At 32.5% G+C, this 17,427-nt stretch overlaps 1 protein-coding gene across 1 annotated transcript in view; it reads right to left on the reverse strand.

Annotated features, from left to right (window-relative positions):
- CNTNAP4 (contactin associated protein family member 4) overlaps positions 1 to 17,427 on the reverse strand; it is a 203,388-nt gene that overhangs the window by 28,842 nt on the left and 157,119 nt on the right. Inside the window, exons 12-15 of the mRNA XM_031507421.3 lie at positions 16,015 to 16,134; positions 13,031 to 13,228; positions 9,799 to 9,955; positions 6,738 to 6,865 (exon numbers count right to left, since the gene is read on the reverse strand). Of these exons, the coding sequence (XP_031363281.2) occupies positions 6,738 to 6,865; positions 9,799 to 9,955; positions 13,031 to 13,228; positions 16,015 to 16,134 (603 nt within the window). The remainder of the gene's footprint in view (positions 1 to 6,737; positions 6,866 to 9,798; positions 9,956 to 13,030; positions 13,229 to 16,014; positions 16,135 to 17,427) is intronic.

The raw sequence follows: 17,427 nt of genomic DNA on the forward strand, positions 1-17,427 counted from the left end.
CTGAGAGGGGAACACACAGTTTTTCACCTTGCTCTCCTGTGCTGCCTTATGGGCTTCTTGAAGTTACCAACCTATGAAAAGTGCCAGAAAAAAGCAGCAGCCTTACATATTGGGATCAGTTTTAAGCCCATGTTCCTCAGCTGTGTCAGGTCATAGCTCCCACAGAGCAAACTTCACAATTGTTGTGACTAACAGCTGTGTATCACAGCTATTTAAAAATAATGGGCTGGCTGTTACCAGTGATTCAAATACAATAGGAAATTTAATACTGTAATTTATACAAAATTGTTACACCATTGCCAGCAATTAGAAGAGAGGCAATAGGGGTACTAACGGTCCAGTAAAGTAATGATACAATTAGCTTCATTTAAGTATTTAAATTATATTTGTAAATCAAAATTGAGTCCTTGGGGGAGGGCAGGGATAGGAAGTTTTATTTTTTTCCTCTCTTAATTTAGTGCCTTTTCTTGTCTAACTCTTCTTTTTCTCAGTTCTGAAAACTGTAATTTATGAATATAAAGATACTCTATCAATAAAGCAGCTTAAATATAGGCTTAGGGAAAGTATATTACAAATATACAAATACAAAATATACAAAAGTATATTACAAATTACAAATATTACAAATATCTTATATTGTTTTAAATCAGGGTGGGAAAAGAATTCCTTAGCTTTAAAGCATCTGGCTCACAGTGTCTCATTTAGTTTTCTGGAACTGCCAACCATCATTTGGTTAGGAAATCAATATTATTTAGCATTTTATCTAAGACTGCAGTCTTTCTATGAGTAAAATGAAGGAATGTCTTATTCTTATAAATTATCCATGAAGTTTTTTTTATTGAAAAAATATACATACGTCTTTGGAATATATCAACTAGCCTTACCAACTTGAAACTATAAAAAAAAAACACAAAAAAAAAAAAAAAGGGAAAAATAACAAGACAGATAAATTAGCTTTCTCAATCATGCAATTGCAATTTGCTGCACTCTTCAAGTTCCTACTCAAAACTGAAATCAGTTCACCATTTTATCAATTCCTTGTGATATCTCTAACAGTTGCATTTTCATTCTGTCAGCAGGGAAGGGATGTTGAATGCTGAAGCAGAGAAAAGAAAGATCTTATGTTGCCAAACAGTATATTTTGTACTTTGAGGTTTTTTTAACTGTAAGATCCATAGACAAAAAAACAGAAGAGAAAACTGTGATCATCTAGTTCAATGTCTGATATAACATGGTCTATATAAATTCCCTGAATGTGTTCTTGTCTAAAAAATGTCAATTTATGGAGAATTCACAAATGCTTTTACTGTCAGTTTGTGTTTATGTATGTATTCACAGACAGTGTAGCTTCAAATCCCAAACATTAAATAATTTCCTGATTTTATTTCCTGCTTTCAAGAATATTATTTGAAATTTCTTCTACTATGAAACTCCTTTTAACACACCACCTCAGATTATGCCCAAATTCAGCAAAGAGATTTAAATGCTTTCACTGAAAAATGAACCTCAACTTCTTTAATGTTATCCTTTAACCTTACATTCTCTTCATGTATGTAAAATGGTAATCACAGACTTGTATTAAACCTCTTGATTATGCAGGAAGCTGCAAAGAGGACCCAAACAATGTTGATTAGACCGAGGTTAGAACAAATATGAATTAATATTAATTTATATAATGCTAAATAAGGGGGAATAGTTGAACACATGGTTTACAAATACTTCTGCTACTGAAAATAAAATACATGACCTGATTTCTCATGTAATGAAGAGAGATGAACCAGATTTTTTTTTTTTTGCTAAATTAGAAATGTACTTCACTGCTTTAATGAAGGTATCATGAGTGGTTGATAAAGTTAGTCTGTGTTACATTCAAAGCTCACACTATTTATTTCTTCATTTAAATGTCAGAGAACTCACATTGAATGGATTTTCTGCTTGCATTTACATGCTAGCATTGTAAATGCTAGTAAATTCAACTTTTTTTTAATACAGCCAAGTAAACAAGACTCCATCAAATACCTTATTAGAGTCTATCTTTGTCTTCACCAGTACTACCTTTATCCTTATTAATGTAAATTCCTGCTGAATGATATATTATCTTTACAATGCATGATAGTATCTTTATATTATTTTTTATTAAGATCTATATCATCAATTTTGGTTTTTTGCCCAAGAATTCATCTTATGCTGGCAGATTATAATCACCCATTTAATACACATAATTTTGGTACATTAGCTATATTTCAGTATTTTGGATTTATTTTTATGTTCTCACTAGATATTCATAGTAATAAATCAGAATATGTCCACTGAGCTTTTGTAATGAAAAGAACAAGAATAAAAAAGACCCAACACAGAAGGGTGTTGTGTTTTTTTTTTTTAATCTACTCCCATCAACTGACTCTATTGGAATTTATTCAACATCTAGCTTTTACTTCAATAATGACAAAAATAATTAAGATAACTCTTTCCTTTTTTTCATGAAGACCATAGAATTTCTATCTATTAATGTACCAAAGATTTTGTTCATTCTCATATGCTTCAAAATCTTTCCTGTTACCCTGCTCAGTGTATATACATTGATCTTAACTTTCACTATATTTAGATGTATTTTTCAGTCTGATACCAGCAGTCATACCATACAATTTATTAAAACGTATTGTAGAGAAGAAAAGGAATTATAGAAACAAATCAGTCATAAATAATTTTGTACATTTTGAAGGTGACAGAAAACTGTAAGCGTGACTGATATGTGTGGTGTTAGTGTCACCAAATACTACTGACTAATGTTTTTTAAATGGCCATATTCTTCTAGAATATCTTTAGTACTTTCATTGTACCATGGCATCTTACAAACTTAGGGAGGTATCTTTATCAAAATGCTGAAAAAAAAATAACATCTGAATGCAATTTTAAAAAACTTTTATCAAATAGACTGCATTTATATTTATATTACTTTTGGATTTTTTTTCTTACAAAAGGCAACTCTTTCCTGTCTTACTCTGACTAATATGGTTTGGTTTCCTTGTAAGTAACATACTTCCTTGAAGAGATCAATCCTTAAAACCTAAAATAAAGAAGTACACAAATGGAATATTAAATAAAAGAGTGAAAAAAAAAAAAGCAACAATAGCCAATTTCTGCTGGACTGCATTCGATACATTAATTTCTGGAGGCAATCAAATAAGTAAATCTAATTAGAAAGTTTGTCAGTGGACTTCATGGTTTATGGCAATTCAATTCAACCAATCATTCATGGTTTTACTTTATTTTGCCCATTTATTTTCCTCCCAGGTAACTGTCCCATAAGGAATAGAATAAGAATTTATGATCTTTTAGATTTGAGTCATTTAATGAAGTACTGAAGGTATTATAAATATCAGTTAAAGTTCTGCTCCATGTTTTTACATGGTATGCTAGTCAGTTATTCTGAAAAAATTATGTCTATCAGAACAGAAACCTATTTAATAAAGGATGTCTCCTGTGAAATACAATTGTATCATTTAGTTCTGGAGAGTGACAGAAGCAAAAATTGTAACGATCTCTTTGAAGAATATTCAAATCACACTGTGAGTCCAAGAATATCTATTCTTTCTTTTTTGACAGCACTTCTGAAAAATGGGTATTTGCCACTAGACCTTTTTTTCATTCTTCATCTATCCAAAGAAAAACGTCATTAAAAGTGCATTTAATTAGATCCTCATGGGTGTCAGCAACCTCAGATTAGGAAAAAAAGTCTTAATAATGGTGTTCTTTCCTTTTGCAGCTTCAAATTGCTAGAAGCAGTGGCCTGGCAAAAGTATGAAATTCATCAGTTTTGTCTGGTGTGAAAATTAATATGTAGAACTCAGAAATTACTGCAAGTCATAGCTCTTTATGTTAACTGTAAAAATGAATATAAAAGAAAATGTTCACTACAAAATTCTCTGCTGACACACAATGACCATGGGAAGAAAATCTATGAAGTCCTGTACTCAGTATTTATTATAACACATAATATACATATAATATAATTTCATAATATGGGTAATATATATTATAAAATATTTTTAATACATACATATATATATATATATACATATATATATATATATATATATATATATATATATATATATATATATAACATGCCACAAATTATATAATAACTTGTATTTAGATATTTTATTATATACACTCAGGATTTGTTGTTTTCTTAACACTTTGGTTTATGCCAAAATCTATGACATAATTATTTTCCTTCAGAAATTTTGTTTTCTCAAATTTTAGTTCTTACCTCCTTAAATGCATGCCTTCTTATACTGTCTTTATGATGTAAATGACTAATAAAAATTGTATTATTTAACAATCAGTGTTCTTATTTCAAGTTTTTTTCTGCATTATGACCATGAACTGTTATAGTCTAAAATCTTTTCACCAAGTTTGTTTCAGTTCAAAATTGCTTTTTTTTGAAGTCAAATATTATAATGTTGTATGGCATTAGATGAATATTTCTCTGACATTCAGACTGAGTTCTTGTGCTTGTTCTCAATGATATTTTACAATTCTCTATCATAGCTTATCTAGAAATACTGTGATCATTCATCATCAGTGTGAAATATTGCAGCAATTCAACCACCCAGACTAAGCAAACATCAAATGAAGTCAGGGAGGTCAGTAGGAGTCAAAGCTGTCTGTATGTTTTAGAGATTACTCCTGGGAAGCTGGTTGACTTCCATGTTTTAAGATTTGTCACGTCTGAGGTCAGGTTATGTAATTAATAATATTTGGGAACTTAGTGAGTAGTGGAATTGAAATTCTTCCCCCCAGTAATTATAACTACACAAGCTCTAATGTTTTTTTTTTTCATTGCTGTCCTTGGCACTCACTTCACTGTCCATGACCACAATGGAGATCTGCTGCACCACAGGCTGAGTGAGCATGGCCAGTCAACTGAGGGAGGTGGTTAATCCTTTTTACATTTGTAAGAGAGCACCTGCATTGGGCTTCCAATTTCCTTTCCCCTAGCAAAGGAAAACATTAATACGCAGGGGCAAGTATTGCAGAGGCCACCAGAATGTTCTGGTCTGGAGGACCTGTCCTGCCCTTCAGGCAGGAGGAACTGGGTTGCTTCAGCCTGGGAAAGGAAAAGGTTTTCTGGGGAACCTGATAGCAGACTCCAAAACCTAAGGGGAAATCATCAAAGAGACAGATACAGGGTCTTTGCATTGGTGTAAGGGCTGAGTATAAAAGACAGTGGTTATGGTGAAAGCTCAGAGTTTCAAGCTTAATAAAACTAAAAAGAAATTCTCACTGAGGACAGCCAAGCAGCAGTAGAAGCTGCCCAGAGAAGCAGTGCAGGGTCCATCCTTGGATGCTTCAAACACCCATTCGACAAAGCACTGAGAGACCAGCGGCCTCAACTCATGGCTAATCCTGCTGTCAGCAGGAGACCTCTGTAGGTCCTATCACTCTGAATTATACCATAATACTATATCATAGCCCCATGATATGTAGGACAGATGATCAGTTCACAATCAGCTGTCAGACTAGTGAAATGAAAGAACCCCACGGGATTTTTAAGTCTTATGAATTTTCATAAGAAAATTACAATGCAGTGCTGAAACATACATCTGTTAACAAATCTTCCAGGCATAATTACCCTAAAAAGACAGAGATGACACAAAAATTAATAGATACTAATTTATATGTTTTTATCTATGTGCTTTTCTGAATGCACTTAAGAGTATAAATCAGTACTTTACTGATATTTCTCTTACTCATATAAATTGATAAAATTTGAAAACCAAACATGACATCATATGATTAAAGAGGAAAATCACATAAAGAATGAAAATATCTCTAAATAATGTACCTATTATATATTAAATATAATAATTAATATAGATAACAGGTAAATTCGTGAAAACTCATAACGTGATTTAAGGAAATTAACCTAACTGAATATTGTAATAATTTACTCAACTGTATATCAAATATTGCCCATCCAACTCTTGAATTCCTTGGGCTTGTTTACAGCAATTCCTAATTCTCCTAATTCCTAATTTTTGATTACAGACAGCAGCAGACATAGAATTTTGTGCAATACTTTACCATTGAATATAAGCCAAACACATTCTTTTTTCCACTGAATAGGAAATTATTAAAACAGAAATATCACCACTAATCTTCAATAACATTTTGCACAAGCATATTATTCTGGTTACCACATATATGTATTCAGAATGTAAATCTAGAATTATTATTAAATTTATAATATTTAAATTTCTACATGTATTTGAAAATTTCCATGTAGATATTGCATACACTGAATTACTCTCCTATAGTATTGTTTTCCTAGATTCATAAAAATTCAGAGGACATAATATGTGTAATGTTTTGTGATGGATGCATACACAGCTAGTGAATGGTATGTCCCCAAGATATGATAACCAGCTATAGATTCCCCTTCATGCAATGATTTATTCATAATTTCATTCCAGTTGGGTAAACCAAAATATCTGTTTGAAATTATCATAAAACTTTCTGTTTTCACTATTGATGCATATAATGAAAAATAAATGTTTACTATTTCTATGGTTTGCACTGGATGATGGCAAGTTTTTATTTTCTAATTCCAAAAAGATCTGGCTAAGGTTGTTATAGAAGTTTATCTTAGGTTTGTAACAAATAGCATTTAAAACTTATTGCAGGAAAAATGCATCACTGTTTAGCAAGACTCTTCAGTAGTTACTTACTATCACCACGGCAAAGCAAAGGCCCCAGTTTGTAAGCAGCTTCCGAGTTTGGTCTGTCAGTATCTGTGATCACAATTTCAGTTACTGGTAGATGGTCCTTGTAGGAGAGGAAGCCAGTATCATTTGTCCTGAAAAGGTAAAATGAAAGCCACATCTCTCCTAAGTCTTTCCAGTAAATATTTCATTATCATTGACACATTCCTGAGGAAAAGGAAAGAAACTTAAAAAAAAAAAAAAAGCCTGCCTAAATATGTATATATATGTGTGATACAAAAAACTGTAAATAGATACATATGCTTTGGAGTTAATATTGGGCTCATTTGACAGGGCTAAAAGAATTTCACTGGAAGTGGATAGTTTTATGCTTGTAACCATAAAACAACTGTGAGAAAATAAATGAAAACTTAACTGGCTGCCTAAGTCAATGAATTTGCTCAAGTCAAATTTGCAAATGAATTTATGTTGCTGAAGACATACTGTATCTTTAATTGACTCTGTCATCAATATGGAGTATTTAATGGCTTAATATAACTTTCAAGTAAGTCTAAGTTTTTCCCACCTTGACAAGTTTAAAAAAAATCCAAGTAGAAAAGTATAAAGTCATGCTGACTACAGGAAAAACAGTATATACTACAACTGTGAAACTAACAGAAAAGAAAGTAAGCAATATTTGCACTCTGAGCACACATGTATTACTTGTAATATTAGACCCAGTTCCTTGTTTAAAATCTTTGTTGACTTAGTGCCAGAACTCAATTTTTAAATTTCATAACCGGTTTTGGCCCTAAAATTCTTCTCTCTAAATCCATGGAAATGCTCAGTTACTCAGGACTATTCTGGAAAATTCAATCTGTCCATTCAGTCCATTCATGGTTTAGTCTTCTCTTTAAGGGCAAAGCAAATAGTTCAGAATAAACAGCATAAATTCCTCATATTTGATAAAATTAATGACTTCCCCCCCCCCCCCCCTCCCTTTCCTCTCATCATCATCATCCTTCTTCTGAAAAAAACAATTTCTGTTTATCTGTTTTGGAGCAGAGTGCAAACAAATGGACATTTTTTTAGCAAACTGAGGAATGCAAAATGTTTTTTTTTTTTAATATTTATTTTTCATGAGGTGTGATATTGCAGGTTTCTAATTTAGAATTGAAAGAAAATCCCTCAAAAAACCAGAAGTGTTTGCTTCAGTAAAATTATGCTGTAAACAAAAGGAAACTGAATAGAAATTATCTTCTGTGGAGGGGATTTTCAAATTTTACATTTTTAGGATCAGATTAAAAAAAAAAATTCTGTTCTGGGGTTCCAGAGACTTAAAGATTTTGATCATTCAAATAAGGAGTGGAGAGTTAAATCTATGTCCAGTGCATGAAACAAGACAGATTTCACTATAAAAGTAGACTGTCAAAACCAATGTTTCAAAACCACGGTGTGTAACTTGTTCTCTGTGCTCAAAATGCTTCTCAAGTATAGCTGCTACCTACTTGTCCACCCAGTGAACAGTACCTAGTCAACTGATCCAAAACTTTAGTCTATAGGAAACCAAATACAACGCTAACCACAATAACCAAAATTAGTGTACACATAATTGCTGTAACACGGGAGTCACTGGGAAGAATCTCAACTTATAAATGTTAAAAGTGGATGCAAACAGAAATATAAACCCAAAGTCATTATATTTGCATTTTAATACACTCATAAACATCTTAGCAACTTACTAGAAGTGGATGTGCATGTGAAGACATGCACGTAATCCTCTCATCTACTGTATTTACAAATATATTACCATTAAAAATTAACCTATATATATGAGCATGGATTGAATTAATGACAAAACTGAGCAAGAATATTTTACATGTCTGAGAAATGGCGCTATTTTTTCTCAAAATGCCTTCATTTTTTAACACCTTATTTTTGTGTTAGAAGCTAATATTGTTTTTATTTTCATACAGCATAATAACAGAGAAATTCTTAGTGTTGTATTTGTTTTTTTAGTCTCTTTATTGGAATAAATGTTGCAGATATCACCCTGTGAATTTTACTGTAATAGGAAATTATTTTCTCCAGAAATCTTTGAAGCTTGTGAAGAATTATTCTTCCATCAACTCTTTCTTGAATTTTCATTTCTGTGTGTGTTGAATTCCCTGATCATGTTAAGGAAACAAGCATTTTGCAACCCAACTCAGTAGTAGCTCCTTTAAAGGAAGAATGGACCTTCAGAAGAAAAAAAATATATATTGCTTGATTTTTTTAAATGCATATATTAATGTACTCACTGAACTTGATTTACTGAAGTTAAATTAACTTCATAATTTTAAGACCATATAAGTTTCTTTAACAGAAGCGATTTCATTTGAAAAGTCTCTCTACTTTATCAAATCCTGTGCTGCATTGGAGCTATTGTTGAGAACGGTGTATCTGATCCTCCTAAATGAAAAGTCAGGTTCAGATCTGAAGCTACAACAAGAACTCATTCATTATATTATTTATTTGAAAGTTATTGTAAATTGCACCAGAGAATTTTAGGCACAATTGGAATATGTACACCCTAGAAATCCATTTATTCTCTTTGAATAGGACTCCATATGAGTGGTTTGCTTCACTGAAAGCAAGAGTACTAAGTTTCTTTATCTATATTGTGGATGAAAAAAAAAAGTATCTAAAAAGTCTAAACATTAAAGTGTAGTTATAAATTATGCTAAAAATTAACTTTCTTCACAGACCATTTTATTTTAACTTTAATTACATTCAGTAGTCCAAAACTAACTGAAGCTGTGCTACAGAACTATTATCTTAATCTATAACATGCAATATACTAAAGACTAGAAAGTATCTGTAAAATTAAATCTTCCCCAAAATTAAGAGTGAAAGAATTAGCAATAATACTTAATGTATATAGCAATAACTTTGTGAAAAATTATGTTCTATAGCAAAGGATCAGATGACACTATGGCAACTTAGATTTCCAACTGCCTTGGTATTGTAAATGCACTACGGCCTGTATATTTCCTTTATTTACTTTTAATAAAAAAACTATTGCAAATAATGAACAGTAAAAAGTCACCATTCATCTCTGTCTGCATCACAGTTGCAGTAATGCTGGGAATCAATGCAGCTTCCCTCCAGTCCACAAGCACATTTTTGTACAGCAGGCAAGGAACCTCCCCAGTAAGTATGAGTTTCATTGGTTCTTCCAATCCACCAGCTCAGTGGCATCCCATCTAAAAAGGTTAGAGAAAATCAATGCCTAGTCTTGTCTCCTACTTCTCTCAGCTTTCCCATCCAAATGATTTTCAAAAAGTTTAAGAAGAAAAAAAACCCTGCTCAATTCTAAAACCTTTAAATGACCAGGAAAAATAAATTTCCACCTTTACTCGATAAGTAATTATTCATTTTAATACTTCATTATCATGTATTAAGTGACTGTCACAGATTTTTGCTTGCATTAGTAGAAAAGAGAACTCATAGTACCTAATTCAGCCAGCCATGATATTAGAATAATTTATCTTAAGCAGTCAATTTATATAATTCATTTTAAAATGATCCATGAAAGCGGATATATAATCATCCTAAAAATCAGGATAGTTTATATTCCCTAGTAAAGATCAATTTCAAATGTTGGAACCACCAGAAATGGAATTAGGGAAGTCACAGAAATGCCCTCATCCCACTACCAAGAGTACTACCATCCTTATCTGTGATGAGCTTTAAGCAGCTGAGTAACGGTGTTAATCAGAAATGCTCAAAGACAGCTGTTAGGTCATGGACACCAAATTTGGAATTTATGTACTCAGAGACAACAGAAATCGTGTTAATGGTGATCCCATAATAAAACTGATATATCTGATGAGCAGCAGTGAGGTTGCCCAGGACTATTACATTTCTCCTTGGTGCATCCAGTCAGCATTGTTTGTAGCAAAATGATAAAACTTAGTTTCTTTAATGTTACAGTACTGCAGAATAAGCTGAAAGATATTGCCAAGCAGGCATAGCAACAGAAGAAATATCTACAGAACACATGATAGCTAAATGATATGAAGCATAAAGATAAACCATCTCAAATGAGATGGAAGAAGGCAATGGAGGCATGAAAGTCAAGGCATGAGAAGCAGCCAAGTACTGTTAAACTATAGAATTTCTTACAGATGCATTTTTTTTTTTGCTTTGGATGGAGCTCCATTTTCAGCACCTGGCCCCCATGAAGAAGCTGGAATTTATTCTACTCTCAACTTTGCTTACAAGTGCCACTGCTTATTAAACCTCACTGTTAGATAAGACCTCTGTTACACTGACAATCTTTCAGATTGTGAACATATTGACTGCATTCATTACCACACAACTGTCAGCCCAGCAGGCCAAAAAACAGTGTGAGCAGTTTTTTGAAAAGTCAAGCTTGCATAATGGCATCAATGTCCAATATCAGTGTTTGTGTTTGCAAACTATCACAGGAGGAAAAAAACCCAAAGACTATGTATAAATAATTTATCAGACAACACTTTAAAAAGGTTCTAGCAACTAAGACTGTAAAAAGCAGAATATTTCTGCTGCTTTAACAGCATGCCTTAGGCTTATATTGTAGCAATGAATTAGCATTCCCAATGTTTCCCTAGGGACATTGGGGTATATTTTAAAGCTGGTCTCAGTTATTTGTTCAATAGGGTGGGGAGAAAGTATTTAGTGAAATCCTGCAAGTTCATACTGATTAGCCCAGATTTTTTCACTGCCTTGGCAGAAAGTACTCCTAGGCAAAACAAAGCCATTAATTAAAATGCTTAGAGATTTCTTCATAATGATCACATAAGCGTATTAACCAATGACTTCTTTAACGAGAACATTTGCAAATGCTATCCAGGCTTATTGAATACAATGCATTCCTGAAATACAGTCAGTTAAGAATTACTAGGTGGGCTATATGTTTCAAAAAATATATTATGTAACCATCATCAAATTTTCTATTTCTCAGGCATACCTACTGAAGATTATAAACAGCAAAAACTGAGTTTAAAAAAAGAATGATTTTAGAAAATTTGTAGAAGTCTCATATAAGTCTCACACCTATTCATTCGTATAATTCAAAACTAAATTTTAAATCACAAATGATTGCACACTTCTAAAACATTTATTTTAGCACATTTATATGCATAGTATAAATATGCAGCTATATGTAATATAAACAGCATAACAATACAGATGGTGAATTATTTAAGCACATTTACATGCCATCTCCATGGACAAAAAAAAAAAGGTCTTTAAACTTTCTACTTGAGGCAAACCAGGCTTTTGAACATCTAAACATGGCTTTAATCTGGAGCCTACAGTAAAAAGAAGGTTCACTGGGACAACTTAAGCAGCAGGTTTACTTTTTTTGCTGTGGAGGTATTTTCAAACAGATATTCTTTTAAGAGCAAACACCAGCCTAAGAAGCCCAGAGATGTCCATGCCATAATTAGGGAGAAAGAATGTATAAAGAAAGAGCTTAGACACAGAAGTAGAGAGGGCTTCACACAGAGGCATTCTCTCTGCTTAGTAGGAAAGAATGCCAAGGAATAAATTTTTAGCATCTTAAGAGTTTCTGGTGCACAAGCCAAAAAATTTCACTTAGTTTTTTTAAAAAAAGCAAACAATGAGAATTTTACTTCCACATTATTTGGGGTGCTTAGATGTTCAGAGTAAAGTCTTAACACCCCCTATGTGTCAATAAGTGTTAAAATTTAAATAGACTACGTAACTTCACTTTTCTTTAAGTAGATCAGACCTTTCTTTATTTCTTAAGGCAATTATAATTTTGTCAATAATCTACATTTTAAATACTGAGCTTTATAAGAATGTTTATACTGAATAGTGGAAATTCAATGTTATTGATGTATTTTGTCATGTACTCACAATATGCACATTAAGTGCACACATTAACTTCTGCTGGTATCTACATGCTAATTTGTGCTCTTTAAGAAAATATTTCCTCAGTAATAATTTATTTCCTTCTTTAAAATTAAAAAAAATATTGTAATATCAAACAAGAGAGGATCTTAATAACAATCTTTGTTAATTTAAAAGTCTTATGAGAGAAATTAACTTGTGAATTTAATTCTCTGAAATAAAATCATTATAAATCGACATTTGCATTTTCCTGGTTCAAATATCTCTTGGTAACTTATAGAATCTGAGAACTCAATACTTGAAGTAGTTCAAACTCCATAGTAGCAAAATGCAACAGCCTTGTTAGAAATAAATAACTTTAATAGCCAGTTAAATCTAAGGCATGATACAACATAGTAAGGTTTGTCTGCTTTACTTACCTGACTTATCTAAAAGCCTTGACTTTTTGCAGTAGTAAGCCAGCTCCTGTTCACAGTGATCTGCAAGGTTTATTGTAGCCTGAAGCTGGTCCAGGCTGGCAGAGTACTTGAAAAACACAGTGTGTGGGTTCTCTCGATTAGCATTTTTAACTCTGGTTAGGTTGGTGCTGTTATGCTGTATAATTGTCCATGTTGCATCTTTCAAAACACACATGAAAAGTAATAAGGAACCAGAGCATTGTACAAGTTAGTAAGGGAAAGAGCAAGTATGATGAAATCTGCCAAACTTCAAGATAACTTCTTTGATGACAAAAAGCCCTTTGGAGCCCATGAAACAGACATAAATCATTGACCAGAAATTAAAACAATTATTTATTGTTTCTATTCATAGGTAGATCATTGTGCCATGATACACAGATATTCAAATAGTTAGGATTATTCAATAAGGAAAGAATATGTGATGACACCCAAATATTTGTATCAGAAATAAAATATTGTTTACTTGGTAAATTGCAATGAAAGATTAGAAGGGAAGTCCACTACTGTTACTTTCCCCAGGCTTAAACAATGCATAAAATACCATTAATTGTATCCTAGAATCTACCTACATTACATACGTCCTTATAGCTTGAATTAATTTATTCTGTATGAGAAAATGGCCTACAGGCCTTTTCTATTATAGAAAGAAACAAAAGTATCCTGTGCATACTGTGTTTACTACAAAACTAAGATTACATAGAGGTGAATTATTACTGCCACCTAAAATGAAGTAGTAGGCATGGTGAAGGCTCGTATAATTCTGTTCTGTATTTTTGCCAAGATCATTCATCTGTGAATAAGAAAAAAATGAGCTTATTCTGTTTCAACTCGCACTTTCAAAACCTGTAACTCTCACTCTTCTGACCAAAACCCCTTTCAAGGTAAGGGTGACAAGACTTCCAGTTATAGCCTATCTGGGATAGTCGAGTTCAGATTCATGGTCATTGTATTTTTGCATATTTATGGCCAGCGTAATTTGGAAAAAAACCATTTTTTTTTCTAAATTTTAGTATTGATATAATTTTTCAGGTATTTTAACAGTAGTATTCTATCTAGACCTGTATTTTATTTCATCATCTGCCTATAGACCACACGCGGCAGATCATATAAAAATATCCATAAAAAGGAAATAATGATGGTCACTTAAAAATAAATAACAGTCAGAAAAACAAAATTAAATATTTTTTCTCTAATTATAAAATTTTATTAAGGATGTAATTAGACTGTCAAAAACTAGATAGCTAGAAATATAAATTTAAATTTTGGTTCCATTTTTTGTTTTGGGTGTTGTTTTCTGTGGTTGTGGGGTTTTTTTGCTAGATACAGACACAAACACATTTAAACATTACACTGAACCTAAAAATGAAGACAAGCAGTTTGGCTATTCAACTCATTGTCACACTCTCAAAATTACACAAAAAAGAAAAAGAGATAACTGCAAAGTTTGTAGCATTTTAATTGCCAGTGTGAACTGTAGGCTTTTGAGTCTGAAACTGATCTCCAAGAATAAAATCAGGAAATGGCACCTCCCTCCCAGCTGCCTGAAAACAGAGCCCCCTGAATGTCAAAGGCAAGGCAGTGCAGTAAGAAATGTGGGCATCTGCCTTCCCTGCCTCTGGTGAGAAAAGGGAATACCAGTCATGAGGAAACTGGGAACAAAACAAATATAGAAGATTCATCCTGTCAGAATGCATCTTGAGATGAAGAACTGATCAATTATGTTTGCTTAATGTGGTGAATAAGGAGTGACTGAGGAAAACAGGAACAGCTGTTCATGGACACACAAGGATAAATCAGACACTACACTGTACCTTGGAGAGTTATACCCACTTAGAGAAATTGTCATCTTTCTGCCATGATTCTTTGGTCTCTTTTAGTCTCACAGGACACTAGAATATTTCTTTTTAAAAGCCTGTGCCAGCCTGAAGCATGATTATTGTGAGCAAGCACAGTTAAGTGTAGAAGTCAAAGTCAGGAGCTGACACAGTGAGACTAGGTAAATTGCTCAAGTCAACATCAAAATCTTACTATATGGTTTCTAAGTTCTCAACACTTAGGGCATATCTAGCCCTAGACAGTTCAAATCTAGCTTATTCATGTATTCTTTTAAATAGCTAAAACTCTGTAAAAATATTTTTTTGTCAAACAAAACATTAAAATCTTCCAGTCATTTTGGCCGGAAAGCATTTTAAATAAAAGGAGATAAGTAAACAGTAAAGGAGACAGTCATAAATCCAATAATAATAAATTTCAACAAGCCATTTAAATTTAATCTTAGTTGAAAGGACATATACCAATATACCATACAGAGACAACATCAACTGCTTTGTTAAAAAGCAGTCCAAAAAGAGATTCTGACATCTAAAGCTTCTAGTTATACACATGATCAGATTTAAAGAACAGGTTGCAGGAGGGCAACAGGGTGTCCAAAGGTGAGGCTGCAAGAGTCCCACTGGTTGCATTTGTATTCTACAAAAGATCACATTGCAGTTTGAAAGATGAAGTTTAATATCAATATTCCTCCCAGCAAAAGCCAGATCTAAAGTAAAATTTTTCAGGAGGCTATTGGGGAAAGTCAGAAAATTTCTCATAAAACATTTTTCATTTTCTTAAGTATCCTCAAGAGATTGCAACTTCAGTGGAAACAAAACAGCTCCCCAAAAATTAACTAGTATGACATTGTCTCCCTATGGAACACATGCCCCATTTATGCAAAACATAACAGGAATGCTGTGTTAGCTTCACAGCCCGAATCCTGTTATAATTCTAATTTTTATGTCTAATTATTTGCCCAATATCCTGAGCTAAGGAGTCACCTTCATTTGGTTGTTCATGTTTACATTAAATTCACAAACTGCAGAGACTTCTTAAATGATAGCTTGTGTTTCAATATAATGAGCATGCACACAGTCACAGCTGTAAGTTAAGGAAGTTTATCACCTCACCTGTCATATTGCAGTATACAAGAAATGGTCCCAAGGGGCCACTTCCATCTGAATCAATATTGTAAAAGCCTGAAGTGATCCCTCTGTGTTTATAGGCTTCACATGATTGCTCATAGATGGCTGTAAAAGAACATACTCCATCACAAATGTAATGGCATGATTTTACATTTTATTCAGGAAATTATAAAAAAGAAATGTGCATGACCCTTGACATTGGCAAAAGAAGGTGGGTGTGTGCTATCTCTGCTAAAGAATGAAGAAAAATTCATGCACTCAAAACTATGCCTTTATTAGAAATTGTTAAGCATATTTCGTATTATTTATTGTGGCTATCACAAGGTGCTTTTTTAAGCATTTTATTCTGTGATTCCAGCTCAAAACCACTGGGAGAAAGACACTTAGACACTGGTAATCTGATTTTGAGGATATCCCCATTAACTATCGCAACCAAGTCAAATTTTTGTTGTTGCTCTTGTAGCAATGTAAAGAGAAGGTAAGCATTTTTTGGCTTTCACACTTCTTAGTTTCTTCACATTTTAAATGGAAAAGCAAGTGACTTGTCAGAGATTTCAGTAAAAGAAATAAATTAGCAAAGACAAAATGACAGCTGCTTGGTTCCCTGTCATGTATACTTTATATCAGTCTAGGTCTAAAAAAAAGATCCGTGATACCTCTTATATATCATATATCTGAGTAAAAAAAGTTGTATGAGTACACCTCTATAACTGGATCTCAGAAAATATGATGATGATGCCACAGCTGAACATATTAATTGAAATTCTCCTTTAACTATTATATTTCTTTTGAGCAGTCATGTTTTTATTTTTCATTTCAAAATTCAATTGCATTTTATCATTTATTAAAACTTTAAAAAATTCTGCCAAAAAGAATGAGCTGTTAGATTAATAATGAAAAGTAATTATGAGCGCTATTACTTTTTTAGTTTTTTTTTAATAAGCTTTTTTTTAAAATAGTGTTATCTCTCTATTTTTTTACCTGATTGTTAGTGACATTATACTGCAATAACTATAAAAAGAGGCAAACCATTTCTTTTACTTACTCTATGAAATATCCATAATAAACAATTTTTGCAATTTTCAAATGTAATTTTATGGTTCCTTAGAGTAAATACTTTTAGCTAAATTTAGAAATGACAAAAGTTAATTTATTCATTATTATTTTTGACAATTGAAAAAAACCTCAGTAACTTATATTATTGCATTTTGCATTAGGTCCTAATCATCAGGAAACCCTAACCTCCCTCTGTCCTCATAGACATCATCACATGATTCAATTTGTGACTTTTCAAATGGCAATGAATCAAATCACCTTCATCTTCACTTTGGGCTCATTAGACTTTGATGGGGTACAACATCAAAAGCATCTCTACTATTGGCATATTTTCTATTTTAC

This window comes from Lonchura striata, chromosome Z, assembly GCF_050655825.1.
Source record: "Lonchura striata isolate lonStrDom1 chromosome Z, ASM5065582v1, whole genome shotgun sequence".
Classification (NCBI taxonomy): Eukaryota; Metazoa; Chordata; class Aves; order Passeriformes; family Estrildidae; genus Lonchura; species Lonchura striata.